Here is a 19,137-nt window from a genome sequence, read left to right on the forward strand (position 1 = left end):
GCAGACCCGCTCCCCCCCCCCCCCCAAAAAAAAAATATAAGAGAAACAACACAAAAATAAGCTTGCGGATAGGGGCATCATAAGATCGAGCACTACGGCGCTTGTTGATCTTGTTCAAGATGACGTCAGCGTTTCATTCAGGGTTTCTTTCTGGGAAAATGAGTTCAATTTACGTTTATTTGCATCACAATGGCGGGCGTATTCAGGAAAAAATTGAAAGCATTAGAGGGTGCCTGATCACTCTGTGTAGGTTACGTACGACAATGATAGCGAGAATACAACATTATTGAGAATATAATTTGAAAACAAGTTCACATATTAATGCAGTGTAGTAAAAAGGAAGTACCTCCGCAGTATGCCTGTGGAGGACGCAAATAATGAACAGGCTGAAAAAAAAACAATCTTGTAGGTGTGTAGTAAACGGGATAGACCGCCCGCGTCTTGGCAACGGGATAAGGTTGCTCCTGAAGGCAGAAGGTCTAGTGGGCAATTAAGTCGGCCAGTTGGCTCTCGCCGCTGAGAAATCTCGCAATGGACGCGTTAACGCCACGACGACTTGCTATTGCACGCCAACAAATACAGACAACTTTTTTAAAGTGAAGCTTGCTTTGCTTCTTCCTTCGACTTTTCCACTTGTGCTGTTGCTGTCTTGCATGCCGTGTCGGAGTTGATGAATAAACATGGAATTCTTATGCCTGTCATTCTAAGTCACTTTATTTTAATAAACATACTAAAACCGGTATGCATATTCTCCGAAGAAGAGACCGAAAACGTGTTTAGACACACACACACACACACTTACACACACACACACACACACACACACACACACACATATATATATATATATATATATATATATATATATATATATATATATATATATATATTACCCGATAAAAAACAAAAATATCCGTTCAAAATAAAAACTAATAATGTACGCCGAGTTTTAAAAAAAAACGACAACTCTGAACCGCAGTGACAAGAAACAGCGATTTGCTATTACTTCCTTTTATTTATTTATTTTACATTCACACATTGAGTGGGCTATGGTGGCTTTCTTTCTCAACCTAACTCTCGTGGTGACACCATAACGCAGACTCGCAGACAGATTCAGACGCGCACAGATTGACGCGCAAAGTGCTGAGATAAATGTGCGCAGACATGCTGCAGAGCTTACAACATCGAACATTCAGAGCAACGTAGGCACCAAGATTTTCCGTCTCAACGGCAATCTGTGGTAGCAAGCAGAGGTCAAAGCAAATGAGCTAATAACGTGCTGCTCAAAACGCAAGAAGGCCGGAGAGCTAGCAAAGGCGCCTTTACATTTTGCGAGGTATACGTTACTCGTTCAGTAAGAACCAACTAGTCGGCCGTTCTGTATGCCGGGTTGAATTGTCTCTTTTTCTGGTTATTCTTATTTCCCATTTTTTCTATTTAATTTTATTGTTTCAATTTTGTTGTTCGTTGTATGTGCTCGCGCTATGTGCGTTATGTTTCGTGAGTGATGCGCCGCTTTTTATGTGATCCGTGAACTGTGCTTTTCATTCCTTTCCTGACAACTCTTTCTATTGCTTTCCCGTTTTTACTTGTAATACTGTTTTTCAAGCACGTTATCGTTGTAAACATATTTAACCTGCCACATTTTTAGCTCTCTTGTATCAGTTTTCTGTTGTCGTTTGTTCAACGACGCCCCCCTTACTCAATGCTTCCCTTGGGGCATGTAAGGTGCTTTGAAATGAAATAAATGAATAAATATAGGAGCGTAGTCCTATCTATGGAAGAAACACTTGATGCACTGAAATCTCTTTGACCTCTCAAGAATGTCGAAAGCCCTAGCTGTGCCGAGAGACGATAGTAATATCACTTGCCACTAATAGCATTTGCTGATGTATTAATGCGTTCTAACAAATATGCATGTTTATTTTATTTATGCTGTGTCAATTATTTCCAATCCGTCAAAACAAACAAAGAAAAGCGACTCAAAACCCCACACGTCTGCGGCCCTGGTCTGTAGTAACGGCCGTCATCTTGTTATTTATTTACTTATTTTTCCAGAGAAGACGCTGAGGGAGACATTTTGTTGCGTTCGCCACATATTAGTGGCTAACTATGGCGTTGTTAGGTGCCAATTGGTTCGGCGAGACGTCGCCGTTTTTAACGCTTTTTCTCGGGCTGTGGTCGTAGAAGCAGCAGCTCGTGCTCGACGAGGCGTTGAGTCGTTCGAACTTCTTCCGCAGCTCCCTCTTCTCCTCCGGCGAAAGAAAGGATGCCTCAATGGCGGCCCGGTTCTTGAAAGAAAAAAAAAACAAGGAAGAACAGCGACAAATAAGTCAAATAGCACCTATTTGTTCTTTACACTTCTCACTCTATCTTAAGCTACCCGATTCTTATCCCGTTCCCCCAACTGTGGCATGTACCACTGTCTCGTATAAGGGGTCTGCATATATGTCGACATAGGTCAACAGCACGCTGCACAGTTTGCCTGGTTGGCACGTCGCTGCAACTAGCGGATTTTACCACCTCGACACAGTAGGGATAGAAGCAGTCACAGGTGAAGATGCACTCTTAAATTTCAAGATTAAGGTAATAACAAACTACCGCGAATAGCTTCTCATTTTATCTTGAGCAACCCGATTCTTATCCACCCCCCCTTGCATAGTGCGGTACGCGGCACTGATTCACAAGTATCAACACATACATCAGTATACGTCAGCACCGTACTCACTTTGATTGGACTGAACAGAGGTCAAGACAGTGGTGTAGCCGGAAGGAGGAGGAGGGACACCGTTCAGCCCCCCCCCTCCCTCTTCCTCTCTCCAGTCAAGGAGGTGCCTCCCGAAGAAAAATAAATTCTTGCTGCACCACTTCTCCAGAACGCGTTAGCCGCGTGCTCCGTACTCAGGTGGCTAGAATTCTAGGCCCCCTATCCGTATTGCGCTGACGACAGCTACAGCGATAACAAATCGTGCGAAATGGCTGCATGCGAGCATGTGCGAAATGTCTTGTCTTCTCTCGCCCTGCTGGTCACCTCATGCTCTGGTAGCTGTTTAGCCGTCAGGAACGCGTTCTAGGTAAGTTTCCTTACCTGTGTACATAATTGTAACCAGCAGCTTTTAATGGCGCAATGCTAAATGAACCACAGTCAGATGTATAGCTGCACTCTTATATTTGAAAATTGCAAAATAATAAGATAGCACCCCGAACGGCTTCCTTGTGAGGTACTTGAAGCTTTCAGCATCTTGTCACGTGAAGAAGCATGCGTGAGGTACCCTTCCGCTTCGTTTGGCATAAGAAATAATTTTTTTCTTCATTGCTGATCGATTTGCCCTTGTGCTTGCCTTCGACATGCGTTTATGCGCCGCTTTCAGAATTAAAGCATCTCGTTGCAGTGTTTTGTCTTTGCTGTTCCTTCTGTGTCCTGTGTCGCGCTGTTAAGACTTGGGGCCGCATTCACAAAGCGTCTCATTCATTATCTTTGCCTTTGACTGGCCGCTTTGACTAATAACGCGTCCAGCATCAAAATTGACTGGAAGTAGTTCTTACGAACAATTCTAGCATATGAACGCTTCGTGAATATAGGAGGTCAAGTACTGAGTCTTGCGAGGTTGTCATTCATTGTCCTCTCTTATCGAAGTGGACACTATTGTACCCACTCGCAGAAGTAAAACATATTTGGTATTGCTGCACTGATAGCAGCTTACATATGGAATAAAGGCCTGCGGATGAACCATTGGTTAACAAATATCAACGTGATTCGCCACACTGACAACCTTTCTTGATCAGAGTAGAGTATTTCTTTATCTTGTTCTTTTTATTTTTTTTGCTTCCCCTATTGTTTCGTCGTTGTTTTTCTTGGCTAAGTTTGTGAGGTAACTGGCCTCTTCGGTGGTAAAACCGTAGCTAAAAATATGCAGCTAAAAAAAGAAAGTGATGAAATGTTCGTTATATAAGTATAAATACTAATAACACAATGATAAATAAACAGAAAAAGACCAACGACAATGTTTAGTAAGATTAACAATTCACCTAGCACGTGTGAGCCGTGTTCACACGTTAATCAGAGTTCACAATGTTCACAGTTACTTAGACACGCATTGAGAGCTATAAACTAAACAGATCCGTAACGTTAATCCTTTTCATTTTTGGAGTTGCCGTTTGTCTAACTTACGTATGTATTGTTCCGACCCAACAGCACTTCGCCATAAATGTAGCGTTTACATTATTGGGACGAGTGGCACACATCTCATTTCTAGCGCATCGCATCTCTGGAAACGGCGCTAATGCGCCAGGAAGTCGAATCGAATTAATGCGACAGGAGAGCGTAGCAAGCCGTCTCACACGGTGCATGTAAACGCGGGCGAATCGCATCGAAGGATGGAGATAAAATAGCGATATGGTAGCCCGTGTGTGTCCTCCCCTCAGTGGCTAAATGCGCTCGCTCTAAACAGGTTCCAACTTGTTTCGGGCCAAGGGAAATGCACCACGGGATAAAGCTGTCACAGAAGATTACCGTGGTGCGCTAACAAATGCGATGCGCTACATACTGTCGCATCCATATAAACGCAGCTGCAGGTAATCAGCGCTCGCATTCACGATCAGGTGCGTTGGAAATGTCCGTAAGAGCAGGTCCCGCTAATCGTGATGTTAGAGATATCATTAGCGAAAACGTTCGTCCAATGGCGGAGACTTCATGAAAACGAAACGCTTCGTGATTTCGGCCCTTGGTTCGCATAATGAGCGGCTGTTTCCTTCAAGGTCGGGATACCCGGTACACGCTTGCTGCCATAGTTCAAAGGCCACGGTTTCTTTTTTGTTTGTTTGTTTTTTAGAGCGCAGCTCTTTGGCGTCCGTTCCTGGGTTTCGCGTCGTCGTCGGCGTTGTCGTCGGCCTCGTAACCAGCTCCGCCCCCCTTTCATCCCCCCAGCGCTAGCAGCGACCGACTGATACCGCTGGATGCCGCTGACGCCGCTAGAAAGTCAAGATAACGTGACTGCATAGAACACCGTCGCCGCCATGCAGAAAGAGGAGGAAAGGGTCCCCCCCCCCTGTTCTTGTGTGGCGGATAGGGTGCTCTTCAGTTGCCGACGCGCCGGTTATTTCACGTAGGCCCCGGCACGTCGACGAATACGTGACCACCTTCCCACGGCTAGACCTGGTTCTTAGCGCTGCGGAAGCGAGGGTATCATATTGTTTGTGTCGGCATCGGCGGCGTTGTCCCTGAAACCAACTCCGCAGCTGGGGTTGACTCACTATCGGCGTCAGCGGCATCAGTCAGTCGCTGCTATCTCTTCCCTCCTCCCTTTATCGTGTTGTCCGCTTGCTGCGCGCGCTTCTGCCCCCATCGTTTGCCGCTGGGTGTACACGTCGCCCCCCTCCCCCCTCTTCCTGCGAGTCTCCGGTTGTCAAAGCGCCGGCTCGAACTTAATTCCTTTCTTCGCTCCTCCTCCAATGCAACCCCTGTGCGGTAGCAATCAGAGAGCCAGATCGGTGGCGGCGGATCTGTATATGTGCACCGCCCGAGCCGAAATTGCCGCTGCCGTTCGCCCTGTGCGGTGGCAATCAGAGAGCCAGATCGGTGGCGGCGGATCTGTATATGTGCACCGCCCGAGCCGAAATTGCCGCTGCCGATCGCCACTGCGAAATTATCTGCCAGTTCTTTCTGAGCCATGAGCGAGACGACCGATGGAAGTCCTCCGTCTGCTGCTGCTGCTGCTGCTAAACGAGCTGCTAGAGCAGAGGCCCAGCGCCGTCGCCGTCAGAATCCAGAGGTGCGTGCCGCCGAAGCAGAAGCTTACCGTCGCCGCCGTCGAGATGATCCAGGAGTACGGGAAATATAAAAAAAAAATTCTGTGATAGCGCATACATGTGTTGCTCGATTTCTTTGCCTCAATCTATCGAAAAGGTGAAACAGCTTATTTGCTGCGCTCAAATTTCGCATTAGGAAGTAACGTAATCGTCGGTAATTTTTTTTTCCTTTCTGCTGAGCGCGAGTTCGTTGCCAAGGCGACCGCAAATTAGATCTCGGTACAAACAGCTGAATGCAAAAGCACCCGCGTATTGACATCGCGTAATACGTACCGCCATATTGTTTGTTTTAGACCTGAGCCGTACGTTTCTCGATCATTGTTGTATACACCGGACTGTGTGTCAAGAAAACGCTGATTACTCCGACTGGCACATACAAAAGCCGCAACCGCTCCTCGTTCGCGTTCACCAGTGGAAATCAAACCAGAATACGTGGCACTGGAATGTAACCTGTAAGAAACCTGGAGCGGTACCCTGTAAGCTTCCTCTTCATTTGTCTCTATTAATTTCTTATCGTTCATTTCGCTGAGTGGCCGATCGCGTTGATAAATCAGGCGCGGTTTCGTGCATCTCAGTGACAAAAAGGGAAAAACAAAATGGAAGAAGAATCAGATCCAACGGATTTGGTAGAATCTATGTTAAGCGAGTTAATGACATCTTAGTTAAAATCAAGAAAAAGAAATGGGCATGGGCAGGACATGTAATTAGGAGGGAAGATAACCGATGGTCATTAAGGGTTACGGACTGGATTCCAAGGGAAGGGGCCGGCAGGGGCCGGCAGAAAGTTAGGTGGGCGGATGAGATTAAGAAGTTTGCAGGGGCAACATGGCCACAATTAATACATGACCGGGCTAGTTGGAGAAGTATGGGTAGAGGCCTTTGCCCTGCAGTGGGCCTAACCAGGCTGATTATTATTATTATTATTATTATTATTATTATTATTATTATTATTATTATTATTATTATTATTATTATTATTATTATTATTAGCGAATCTTCAATTGAATGCTGCGATAAGAGGCGCATAACGCGTGTAATTTTATTTTATTCCCAACTAACGCGCAAGGGACTGTTCACCTTTATCTCCCATCGCAGAAGTTTTGCGTTGTTTGGCTTCGAGGTAACATGCATTTAAGTGTTGGTCTTCAGCATCATGTCCCAGACTGACATTTTGGGCCAACAGTAGAAAAATGAGGCGCTCTCACCGACTCCAAGATGTCATCGGGCCGGAATCCCAGCTTCAGCGCCAGTTGGTATTCGTCCGAGATTCTCGTGTGCGTGATGGTTGGGTCGTCCGTGTTCAACGAGTAGCTAGCGCAGTGGTCCCGTAGACTGCACAGAATATAACAACACATAGCGGGCGCATAACCTTTGCGTCCTTAGTGACGGGGCCCCACGTAGAGATGGGCAGGAATGTAGCAATCCCTTTGCCACGATTCTATTCCTTTCTTGTCGCTCACCGGTTGATTCTAGCGATAACGACGACGAAGCGCCATTCGGCCTACTGACGAAGCGTGCGAAGGAAACGAATTGGAATAGAATCGTTACACTATCACGGCTATGGTCGCCCAAGCGCTCAGCCCAATCGCGGATACGGGTGCTCGAGAAAGGCATGATGCACGCACTGGGAAAACTTCGGCTTCGGCACTGCTGGACAATTCAAGCGCTTTTTATGGACGAATAAGGTAGAATCATCCATCGCTCACGACCGGCTCGTCGTGATAATGAACGTAGGCGGAGCGCAGCTCCGACGACCGACGATGCGTGAAGAGATAAACAAAAAAAATTGGAAGAAAATATTTGGATTACTCCGGCCTTGTTCACTCGACCTGTTGAACAGACAGCACTGGCAACGTGGCTACGCGCGGAGACGACAACGCGTGCGCTGAGTTGTTGTTTTGCCGTAGTCCCGTTGCCTGCACTCTTTGTTCAGTATGTCGATGTTCCACCAACTATCCTCACTTAGCACTCTTGTCCTGTTCTCTTCATTCTTCTTTTCTTAAACGCGCTGGATTTACACATCAATGCCAAGTTCCGAACTACCCCACCTTTACGTGTTAATTATACCCTGTTTTCTCGATAACGTCCACTGCTTACTTCAACCCAAGTTCGATGACAATTCTCAAAACGTTTAGGTCAACAACAAAAACACCGCCACCTGATGTTGTGTATGAGAAATGAATAAGGTACAATAAAAGTGGTGAGGCGTTCTACGTACGTATAAGCGAATAACGCGGGGCGCGAAGACGTGGCGTATAGCTGCACTAACGTTGCGCTAGGCTTCTTCGAGAACTCTCCCGAGCACGCACCAGAGCATGGGATGCCTCTCTCCGGGGCTCACGGCTCCAGTGAGGTAGCTGCTGTTGGGGCAGACCTCGAAGTGGATGTTCTTGGATATAGCCAGCTTGAAGGCGTCGCCACCGTCGCGCATAGCGGCGTAACCGTGCCCGATGCGCTCCGTGCGCAGTTCTTCGATGGCCCTGGAGACATTGCTGGCCGGACCTGCCTCGCCCGCGTGCGCCGTCCGGTGCACGCCCAGGGTGGCTGCTCTCTGGATTACGAGAGAGAGAGAGAGAGAGAGAGAGAGAGAGAGCTCATTAACGAAACTCGGAGAATTCTGCCAGTGTGTACGTAGGCGCCTACGTGCTACACAAGATAGGCAAGGGAATCTGTGACAGAAAAGTTCCAGAAGGGCGAGGACGAAAAAAAAGAAAAGAAAAAGCACGAAAATAAAAGAGCATGGTCCGTACAGGCGAGGCAGAGAGGACGGTGTTGATCTGGATACGCTAGAGAGAGAGACAGAGAAAGCAAATAGTGGGAAGGTAGGATGGTCAACGAGACGAGCATCCTGTTTGCTACCCTGCGCAGGCACTTAGAAAAATGGAGAGTAGAGAAAGGAAACGGGAAAGAGTGAAGCTGTGTGGCCTTCTGTGCATCCTTGCGCATACACATAGATATGCTAGAGCTTCTAAATTAAGCTGATGTCTTGAAGGAATGAGGACAGAAAATTCAAACTTACCTTTGTTTTGAAGAAGGCGCAGGACCCAGTATGCTTTTTAGATATAGTAGTTCTTGGAAAGCAGACTCTATTCTACTGAAATAACATGTCCTCTTGTCCCTGTAACTTAACATTAAATTAAAGAGTTCTAAATAACGGGAAGGCCTGCTTCTAATACCTTCCCTCCTGCCTGACATCTCTTTCTGACTTTACGGTAAATCAGTATTTTTTTTTCATTTTAATCTTTTCTAATGTTTTACTAATATAGTAGATATATCAGCCCTGCCCTTCTAATCATTCAGCCAGAAACGGAGTAGCACCCGAAAAATACTCAGCTTATCGACTGGCAGTTTGGCGGTCTCGTAACCACCATTTCAAAAACAGCAGTTTCAAATACGAGCACAAGTGAAAGAGGCAATAAGCACGCTAGAATAAGAAAAACATGCATGATTAACCGTATGCTATTGAGCCAATATAGCAATATATTACCTCCCCCCCACCCCCTAATAGAAAGGCCCTGCGCACGCCTATGACATGAGCTAATCAACTTTGAGTAGCGTGCATGCAAGCAAACTCATCTAATGCAGCACGAGCTTGTTTCAATGTGCAGCGCACTAACGTCTTTAGATCATCGCGAACTGAAGTTCAGATAAGTGCAACTGCGGTGAAGTTCAAGAATCATCAGGACTATGTGACACCAAGTCGTCTTTAGATCCCATAGAAAAAGAGTTGCCATCTGGGTCAGTTGGTGCATGTTCTTGAGATATAAACCAGTCAAAGGACGAAGAACGCAGGAGAGACGTAACACACACAACGACCGGACTAACAACTGCGTTTTATTGAAAAAACCCGCCTCCCAGGAAAACCAGGCGAGCATACGCAGCAGAAGAGCCAAACCACACACAACACAACGTTGACTGCAAAGCATACCAAGTAGCTAGTGCCAGTGCGATAAGAAACTTAGCTCCTTCTGCATCAGTGAGATAGAAGTTGTGCTGATGCAATTATCCCCTTGTATGCTCATGTGATACGCTTCGAGAATTTCACGATCCTCCTTGCTCTTGCCTCTATAAAAATATTTTGCATTAGAAAAATTCGTCATTGCTCTTCGTATTCGGCTGGTTTATATCTCAAGAATATGCATCGTATAGCGTTACTTTGATAAGGTGGATAACTATTTATTTCCCCCATGCACGCATCTGGCGCTGCGATGTTCTGCAGTCATATAGATGTGTACATACATAAGTTCTGACGTTTCACAAAAACATGTAACCTTTGTGTCGAAGCCTCAAGTTGAGGACATCGACAGCTGGGGTATACACTACGGTGTCCTAACAGCCAAAACATGTGCAGTGCCCGGTCGTTAAACCCCCTAAATTATTAAGGCGGGTAGGGAACGTTATTCTTAAGTGTTTGCGGAGATGACTTCTAGTTCACTCAACACGGGTTTGTACACATAGTCCTACGCTTTCTTCTCTTCACACGTTCTCCCAAACGGTAGCCGTTTAAGCACAGCAGTCGGACAAGACACATTTATTGTGCGAGCGCTCTATCGAAAGACTGTTCCTGTCTTTCGTGGAGCAGTCTTTCGATAGAGCTCAAGATGGGGAGCAGTCGACAGGGAACAGATAGGGAACAGCGCACGCTGGGCGAGCCAGCCTTCGCACCTGGAACGCCTTGATGACTTCAGGGTGCAGGATCTCCTCTCCCTCTGTTTCGGTCCTCTTGGGCGCGAACACTCCACACACGTCCATTCCGACGACGCCTTGCTTGCGGTACTCGTGACACAGGCTGACCACTTCCTCCGCCCACTCTGAAGGACAATGACCGTTTCCTGCTGATACGCTTTAATCATTGACACGTGTTTGCGGAGAAAGGCAGAAAGGTGTAGCGAGCTCGACAGTACTCGTGGTTTCAGAAACTTGGCGTAAAAAATAAGCGCACGTGAGAGCAACCAAATAAGGAACGCAATGACACCGCTCCTGGGTTGTGTCCTCTTTCGTTCCTCTCGTTTCCTATACGCCCAACGTTTTCAAACCATGAAGGTTAGAGGAAAATGCTGGCGCCTTGAAACAGTTATTTCTTTGCTCTCGAACAAAATAACACAATGTACTGAACGCATCTATCTGCACATGGTTCTTCATGGTTCTTCACTAAGCACCAAATAAATCCCCACCACCGTAAATAATCACGAGAGACGTGCTTCACGCAATTCACCGAAGCAACAGCGAGAGAAATGGCACACATGTACATACAATATGTGCACGAACAGGCCCACGCTAACGATTGTGGGCAAAACATGAAAGATACATTTGCATAAACAGTATTATGTTCACATCAACACACACGTGCACGTGTAAACGTGAATAACTTCATGCGGTCCTTTGTGCAGAAAACGGCGGCTGAGCGTATGCTTTCTAATGTTGAACAACAATGTAAATTTGCTCCGGATTTTTTTCTAAATTAACCAGCGCGCACTTTTGCTTTGTGCTTCTTGACTGCGGCGTAAACAACACTTCCAGGTCGAAGGGCCTGGGATATATGATAGTTACTTCAGAAATATTTTTAACTTTATTTTTGTAGAACTGATACAAGTGGCAGTTGACGTTATCAACCATTAAAGAAAGTGAGGTCGTCGCGATACGGCTGTCTCAGAGTGGTGTAAGAATACCACTGCGCATAAGAAAACTTTTTTTTTCGTAACTAAAAATGAAAAGCCGGACTCAAAGAGATTATTCCCCCTTTTTTTCCCTGCAAGAATTGCATTCATTTGGCCGTCGCCCTGTTCGTCTAGGCTCTATAAATTGTAATCAATTAGCTTGTCGTTCGTAAGAACTACTCGATATCAAACAGAAACTTGAGAGATCAATCATCTTCTTACCTATTTAGAATCAATAAGATTGCCCGTGCAAATGTAGGGTATGGTGATGTGCAGCTAGCAAAAATAATCAGAGCCTTTATAAGCTCTTTTTTTTTTTTTGGACGTGCGACCACCATATAAAGTTACAAAGATTTGGCAAGGCACTACAGGCATTGCGAGGATGCATACAAATATATTTGCTATTGTTTTTCGTTCCACATATGAACTTTTTGTAGACATTATCTGCCATTGCCATTGCACATTGATTATAGCCCAAATTTACCTTTAAACTTGGTTTACTTCATTATCAAGGTTCTTGTGTTGTATGTGTAAGCAAAACAGGAATGGAAAGAGGATCTGGAAAGTGTTTGACACACCGTCAGGCATTCATGTCTTTCATAAGCCGCCTAGACGAGACAGTTATATTCCGCATAAGTCATTGTCTGAACAAACAACTTAAAGAATGTTTACTTCCCTACCTTTTCATTATTCCGGTGTCTCCTAAGCTTTGCATGATGCGTAACCAGGCCCGACAAGTAGGCCCTTTAGGCAACTTTTCCATTCTGTGTGTTGTGTAACTTCATTAAGGGAGAAATCGGCCATCGAATAATTTACAGTCGACGTGTGAGCTATTGGCGAAGTGAACTAACTTGTGTGAGAGAAAAGAGACGGAAAAGGCGGGAAGCTTAATTTGAAACGAAACATCCGTTCGCTACCCATCGAGTGGGAGGGTGGAGGGGTGACAGAAGAATGTAAAGGAAAGCCAGGAAAGCCCGTGCACAAATGCAGGCGGGTGAGTGTTCCGGTTGTTTAAGTTACTTGAACGCTAAAAACTCAGTAGACGATCATTGTATAGGCCAGCATGCCAGGATCGTCTGCCTCGAAATGTGCGTGCATGATTGTGAGCCACTGCTGCTGCGTGCTGCAGCGAGGACGATGGCACAGAACTAACCTCGACTACGACACTATGCTAATCACGTGGGAAACTGTGCAGTCCAATAGCTCTGCTCACGAGCCCTCTACCCGCACTTGCGCGAATGCATGGTCACATGTACAGTGCGAACCTGACACGGACACTTGCTCCTGTGTCCCTATCAAGTGTCCCTATATCAATCACAGGATCGTACCAACTAGCCCGATCGCGTTGCTTGCACGATTAGGTCGTGCGCATGCATCCACGCGTACCCGGTTTGTCCCTGAAGCAGGCCAGTACCAGCCTCAGCATGATGCCGTGCTCTTTCTCGGCTCGCCGGAATCCTTCGAGCACTGCCTCGACCGCGTCGGCGGCCGTGCGGACAGTGGGGGTTCCCGCGCTCAGCTGTAGCGTCGTGTGCTGGCAGGCCATCAGGTGGGGGAAGAGTCGCATCTCGCTGTATATGACTCCCTGGTTCGCCTGGTCCTCACCCACCTCGAAGGCGACCCGCTCCAGAGCGACGCGGTCGCCCCTGCACGTGTGGCCATCCAGGCATGTCGTTGTGGTAACCCATCAATCACCGTTTCCAGAAAACATTCCTCTCTACTTTTCTACGAGGGGACGCTTAGGCAGTAACCTGGGAGGTTGAAAGAGAAAAGGAAACTTGAAAGGAACAGACACATTTGGGACTCCGTTGCATCCCGATAAAGGGCGTTCAGTAACAGTGGGCACTAGAGTTACTGTATAGGCTCCCTTTAGGGAGCCTGATAGGCTTTCTAAAGGAAGCATATACGGTATCTGCGGGGCACAAGCTTTCTGTACTGTCCGCGTCAGTTTTCTACACGGAAGCGTTCATATGTATATATATTTTTTTCTTTCCCTCTCTCTTTCTTTCGCGCAAGCACAAGAACAAGTTTAAGAAAATGAGCAACACAATAGATATTCCGAGGCGCCGTCGCTACGGCTCAAGGTTATAAAGAAACTTGCGCTACCTGCGCTCCTCGTAATGCACGAGATGACGCAGCATACCTAACCCGCAATTGCAACTTCTTTTCACTCCAAAGGAGCGTCCTAATGACTGCATTAAATGTACTTACCACGTAGTTCACACGTTCAGCTACATGTACTTGTACAGTGGTCTATAAGGACCACCCATGCGCAATAATCACATAATCATAACCATAATCACAATCAATAATCACATAATACTTCGTTTCAAGGAGCACAATGCCACCAATTATTTGTGCGTGGATAGACAAGACAAGCACACCACCCCTTTGAACTGACGATAAGTATACGTATTTGCGGGATGAAGCTAGCGTTGTTCATTGCATCAGCTTTTGCACAAACGTACAAGGCGAAGCCAATGAACAAAGGCCCCAGCGTTCTTCTAAATATAATATCTTTTTATCAAAGTATTAAGGGTGGATAGCGGAAATATCAGAGCAGTAACACTCTTGGCCATCAAGTGCTTCCGTTGACTGAGTAGTGCGTAGGTTGTGCGATAGAAAAAAGTACTTAGGCTGTACCGAGTGGCTGACGGCGGGTGCCATCGGTCATGCGTTTTAATGTGGCTTATAACGGATCTGTGACCGTACTCGCAAAGCTTTTCATTCGTAAGTGTTTACCGTGGGTCGTCTGCCTTCGCTAATACTATGTCAGACACAACAAATGGTTATCTGCCTTTGAGAACAGACTCGGCGTAAGAAATATTTATTGCAATCAACATTGCCTACTTCAGGCACTTTCAGCCTGCCTGCCTGCCTGCCTGCCTGCCTGCCTGCCTGCCTGCCTGCCTGCCTATCTATCTATCTATCTATCTATCTATCTATCTATCTATCTATCTATCTATCTATCTATCTATCTATCTATCTATCTATCTATCTATCTATCTATCTATCTATCTATCTATCTATCTATCTATCTATCTATCTATCTATCTATCTATCTATCTATCTATCTATCTATCTATCTATCTATCTATCTATCTATCTATCTATCTATCTATCTATCTATCTATCTATCTATCTATCTATCTATCTATCTATCTATCCAAATGATGCCGTTTTGGTCATTCCATCGTCGTCAGTACAACTTCGTCATCCGACTCTCGTCATGTCATCAGCGTGGTCGCGCATTTCACACCGACCGAGTGAACGAAGTTGTCTAATAGCTTGGACCACTGTAGGTAAGTACTCGAATTTGTGACAGCGTCGCAGTCGTTGCATTGCCGTCATTCCAGCTTCGTCATCCGAATCTCGTGGTGCCGTCCTTGCCATGCCATCACCGTAATACAGTCTTCAGGTACTCGTTGTCATACCATCGTCGTGATGCCGTCAGGGTTATTTCATGATCATCCTTCCAGCTTCGTTACCTGGTTTTCGTCATGCCATCATCGTCACGCCTTTCACCCCGAACCAGTGAACTAATTTTTTCTAATAGATTGGTCCACTGGACATGTGCTCTTGGTTGTGATGTCGTCGTGGCCATTGCATCACCGTCATTCCAGCTCGGTCATCCGACTCCCGTCATTCTGTCATCGTCACGCCATTGTCGTCGTGTAGTCAGTATGCATTCGCAGTGGTACTGCCGTCGTGATGCCATCGTGGTTGTTCCATCGGCATGATTCCAATTTCATCATCTTACTCTCGCCATGCCGTCATCGTTACCGCTTTTCACGCCGACCCAGTGAACCAAGTTGTCTAATAGCTTGAGCCACTAGGCATGTGCACGGGCTTGTGATGGCGGCAAGGTCGTTGCATCGTCTTCATTCCAGCTTTCTCATGCGACTCTTGTCATGTCGTCCTCGTCACGCCATCTTCGTCCTAAAGTCGGCGTCGTACAGTTGTCGTCCCGCCATCGTCCTCATCCCATGCCCATCATTTCATTGTCATGTCATCGTCGTCCTTGCGTCGTCGTCATGTATTCGTTAACGTATCGCCGTCCTGAGGCCGCTGTAATCGTTCCATCATCGTCATTCTAAATTCGCCATCCGACTCTCCTCATGCCGTCGTCTTCGCAGAGTCGTCGTCATACCGTTGCTGTAATGCCATCGTCCTCACGTCATCATCGCCATCCGCCCATCCTCGTTCCGTTGTCCTCGTGCCGTCGTCGTTTCATTCACGTCATTACTTCGTCGTCGTTCTATCGTTGTCACAACTTCGTCGTCGTGTAGTCGTCGTCATGTGGTCCACCTCATGGCCGCCATTGGCAAGCGAGTGTCGTACACCAACGTGAGTAGCCGACACTTGAGAAGTGTGCGTGCGCACATAGCCGAAGCTAAAGATGTTCAAAGTGACCACTGCAGATTTTAAATAAACGCGTCTTCGGCAACAGTGTATCGCTACATTACCCGATTGCTAATCGCATTACCGTTGACATTAACCGTGATGTTGCGCCGAAATTTTTTCTTTTTGTGAATAAGGGCCCAGAACTCAAATTAACCGAAAAGTTTGATAATATGAGCCCAGAGCTCAAATCCTCACGAAAGTTCTCACGAAAGAAGTGTTCGTAAGAGCCAATCCTGATGTGGGGACATATTATTTACGAAGGCAGCCGGCCAATGCGAAACAACACTTACGAACGAAAAGCTTTGTGAATTCAGCCCCAGGAGCCATCCTATCGTGATGTCTTACGAACGAAAGTCTTCGTGATTTCGGCCACAGAAGCGTCAGTTTTCTTTATACTATTACCTCGGTACAGGGCCTTGCATTAAAACACTGTTCTTTAAAACATGACTTCCTGCATTTATTTCGAATCATTTAATGAGACATTTTTCCAGTTTTCAGCGAGTAAATATTACTCTTTTCACAGGACACGTCGTGTTGTCGAGTGTTTATACATAAGTGTACTTACGCCACAACCCTGAGAAAATTCGGCATCTCCTTGAGGTAGTTCTGAAGGGTGCTCCCTCGCTCCGGCTGGGTTTTCAGGATGATGTCTTGAAGACTGCTGTAACCTAGGTCGATATTCTTTGCCCTACAAACAGAAGTTTTCAACCACGCACTTCAGATGCACGCTCTGTGCGTCGGACGGTTAAGGTAAAAAAAATGCCTTTTCTCTGTTAGTAATTATTAAAATTCGTACTTAGGCTTCTTTTACCGCACTGTAGACATCCAGAAGGCACACACACGCGCAAAAATATATTATACAGGGCATCAGCGGTATTAAATAGTTGAGGGACTGAACTTGGGCACCTTCTTAAATGCATCTTCAATGCAATTGTATAACACCACGTACTGCCAGTTTTTGCAAGTTCCGCAGGGGTAGGTCCGAATGCTCATGCTGCAAAGTTGCTGGATTTGTCGAATACAACGTGTTCGTGTGTGAAGCACACTATCTGCCTGCATGACAAGTGCCTGCGCACTTGTCATGCTGTACCCAAGGCACCCACAACCAGATTCTGATAGCAACTAGTATATCCGAATGCTTCGCATTGTCCTTGTTTTCTACGTATAAACATGCGTCCTTTCGCGCATAACGGTTTGTGATCTACAATAGTGTGATAGGGATATGGCGAGGCAAACCTCTTCATTCTTTGCTAAAGAAAGAAAATTGTGACAATGCAGAACCGCACATTATCGATCTCGCGAAAACCATTATATTATGTCTGGCGTCAAAATCTCTCGCGTGTAAATGGCGTGTACGTACGCCATTTACACGCGAGATTTACATCGCAAATGGCGCGTACGCCATTTGCGATTCGGTACATTCAGCGCTGATGCTGACACGGTCTATCGGGAGAAAACTGCGACACCAAAACGGAGTGACGATGACAGTTGCCAAATGGGGGCATTTATTGCACGTTTCTTTATTTAGTGAAAAGCGAAGGGTACTCAACTGAGCCAGCTCCCAGATAGTGGTGTGCCGCAAATGTCCCTCCAGGTGACTGTGGAGCATGATCTGGAAAAGTCATAGACTGTCACTACGTTCACGGTTTCTTTTGGCTGGGTAATAACCCAGGATTGCGCGTACAGTCATTTAATGGCATGCTAAGTGAAAATGCTAATGACGATGTCGTCAGAAAACGTATCACGCAAGTTATATTAAGATGATACGGGGGATAATAGCCGGTCATGTAACGCGAATATAATCGGGATTTTCTTACAGTGACAAAATGTGTGCCAAACGCATTCGTAGACGACAGAATTGGAAATATTGTGTTTGTTCTTTTTCTTGTTCCCTATTGAAATGGCGCAACCCACTCTGGGGGATCGGCCATGAATCGGGCGGTGAAGGAAATGTTAGCATTTTTTTTAAATAAATTAGGTTGAAATGAAATGAGTATCTTGTAGTTGGAAATTAAAGTGTCCATTGTGACCGGTATGAATAATCAATTAACTAGATATTTTTGTGCATTTTGTGAACATTATAAGTATATTGAAGAATTTTAACACGCAATTCGATTTGTCTCACGCAGAAACATGCAGAGGGCTTCACAAACGTTCCGGTGGCTTAATCCAGTGCGGTAACCACAAAGGAAAGAGTTAGAGGAAGAGTCAAATTCAAGCCAAGCTTTTGGAAGGGTTCTTCGAAAAATCTTTTCCGTTGAATAATGAAACGGCGGCATGTGAAAAAGAAGGGTTCCAGATATTCACTCTCATGCATAAAGGGCACAAGGGCGATACAGCCAGACCAGACCTGTGGAGGTAAAAGTTCAGTGGGGGGACACGGCACCGCAGTCTTGTAATCATTACTTCAATTTTTCTAGAGCAGCACCATTTGTTGTTCCAAGGAAAACTAAGATGCGAGAAATCAGATGTTGCCAGTGATGATTGCGCGAACTTGTTTGTAGTAGTATATAATAAATAGAAAATCAGACATCCACCCGTTCGTAGCAATTCCTCTCTCCACCTTGCGGGTTTCCGCATAACTATTACGTCATTGTAGTAGTATATTTTCTGAATCGCGCCGCAGTGATGAAAGCTGACAAATGTAAAATTGAGATTATAAGACCATCGTGGGATGCTACTGCGAGTGTATCTGAATATTCGTTTAAGGCTAGGCCTTTGTGACCTAGCACCCACACTAAACGAACGAGACGCAAGTGTCTCGGGAGAAGAGAATAGAAAGCTTTTTAACGAATATGGCTATTTTGATGTGGTTAGTGAAGAACAGACAAAATTCTGCAGATTCATTGCACATGCACGTAGCAATCTATGTGAAGCTAAGTTTAGTAATGTAGTGCGTCTTACAAACCCTGTAGAATAGACGGCCGTGCGGACGGCCATGTGTTCCCTTTCAACCTATGCGGTGAGCGAAATCACGCCACGTTTATGTTTATCCACCACACAGGTCCCTACTTTAATCTTAGGCAATGTTTTATACGTTAGCGCACTCACACCTTTCACAATCTATCCCAAAATGCAAACACCAAGTCAGGTGTACGCACGATGTGCGACGTCTGCGCAGCGATGTCACAAGGACGAATGCGGTATGGGATTCCTGTCAAGGTGAGGAGGAAAGCCATATGCGCAGAGAAGTGCGACGCGCACCCAGCTGCATTTAAGTGCTCCGCGCCTGTTGAGTCGCAGTGAGCTGCACCAATTGTGGAGTATC

At 46.0% G+C, this 19,137-nt stretch overlaps 1 protein-coding gene across 1 annotated transcript in view; it reads right to left on the minus strand.

The window, feature by feature from the left end:
* Positions 1-1,997: 1,997 nt before the first annotated feature.
* Positions 1,998-19,137, minus strand: part of LOC142579420 (adenosine deaminase-like) — a 38,777-nt gene continuing 21,637 nt past the window's right edge. The window contains exons 3-9 of the mRNA XM_075689576.1: positions 17,420-17,481; positions 16,435-16,557; positions 12,852-13,111; positions 10,474-10,619; positions 8,118-8,359; positions 7,014-7,140; positions 1,998-2,291 (exon numbers count right to left, since the gene is read on the minus strand). Coding sequence (XP_075545691.1) covers positions 2,100-2,291; positions 7,014-7,140; positions 8,118-8,359; positions 10,474-10,619; positions 12,852-13,111; positions 16,435-16,557; positions 17,420-17,481 — 1,152 coding nt within the window. The 3' untranslated portion in view covers positions 1,998-2,099. The remainder of the gene's footprint in view (positions 2,292-7,013; positions 7,141-8,117; positions 8,360-10,473; positions 10,620-12,851; positions 13,112-16,434; positions 16,558-17,419; positions 17,482-19,137) is intronic.

The sequence above is a fragment of the Dermacentor variabilis genome, chromosome 4, assembly GCF_050947875.1.
Source record: "Dermacentor variabilis isolate Ectoservices chromosome 4, ASM5094787v1, whole genome shotgun sequence".
Lineage (NCBI taxonomy): Eukaryota > Metazoa > Arthropoda > Arachnida > Ixodida > Ixodidae > Dermacentor > Dermacentor variabilis.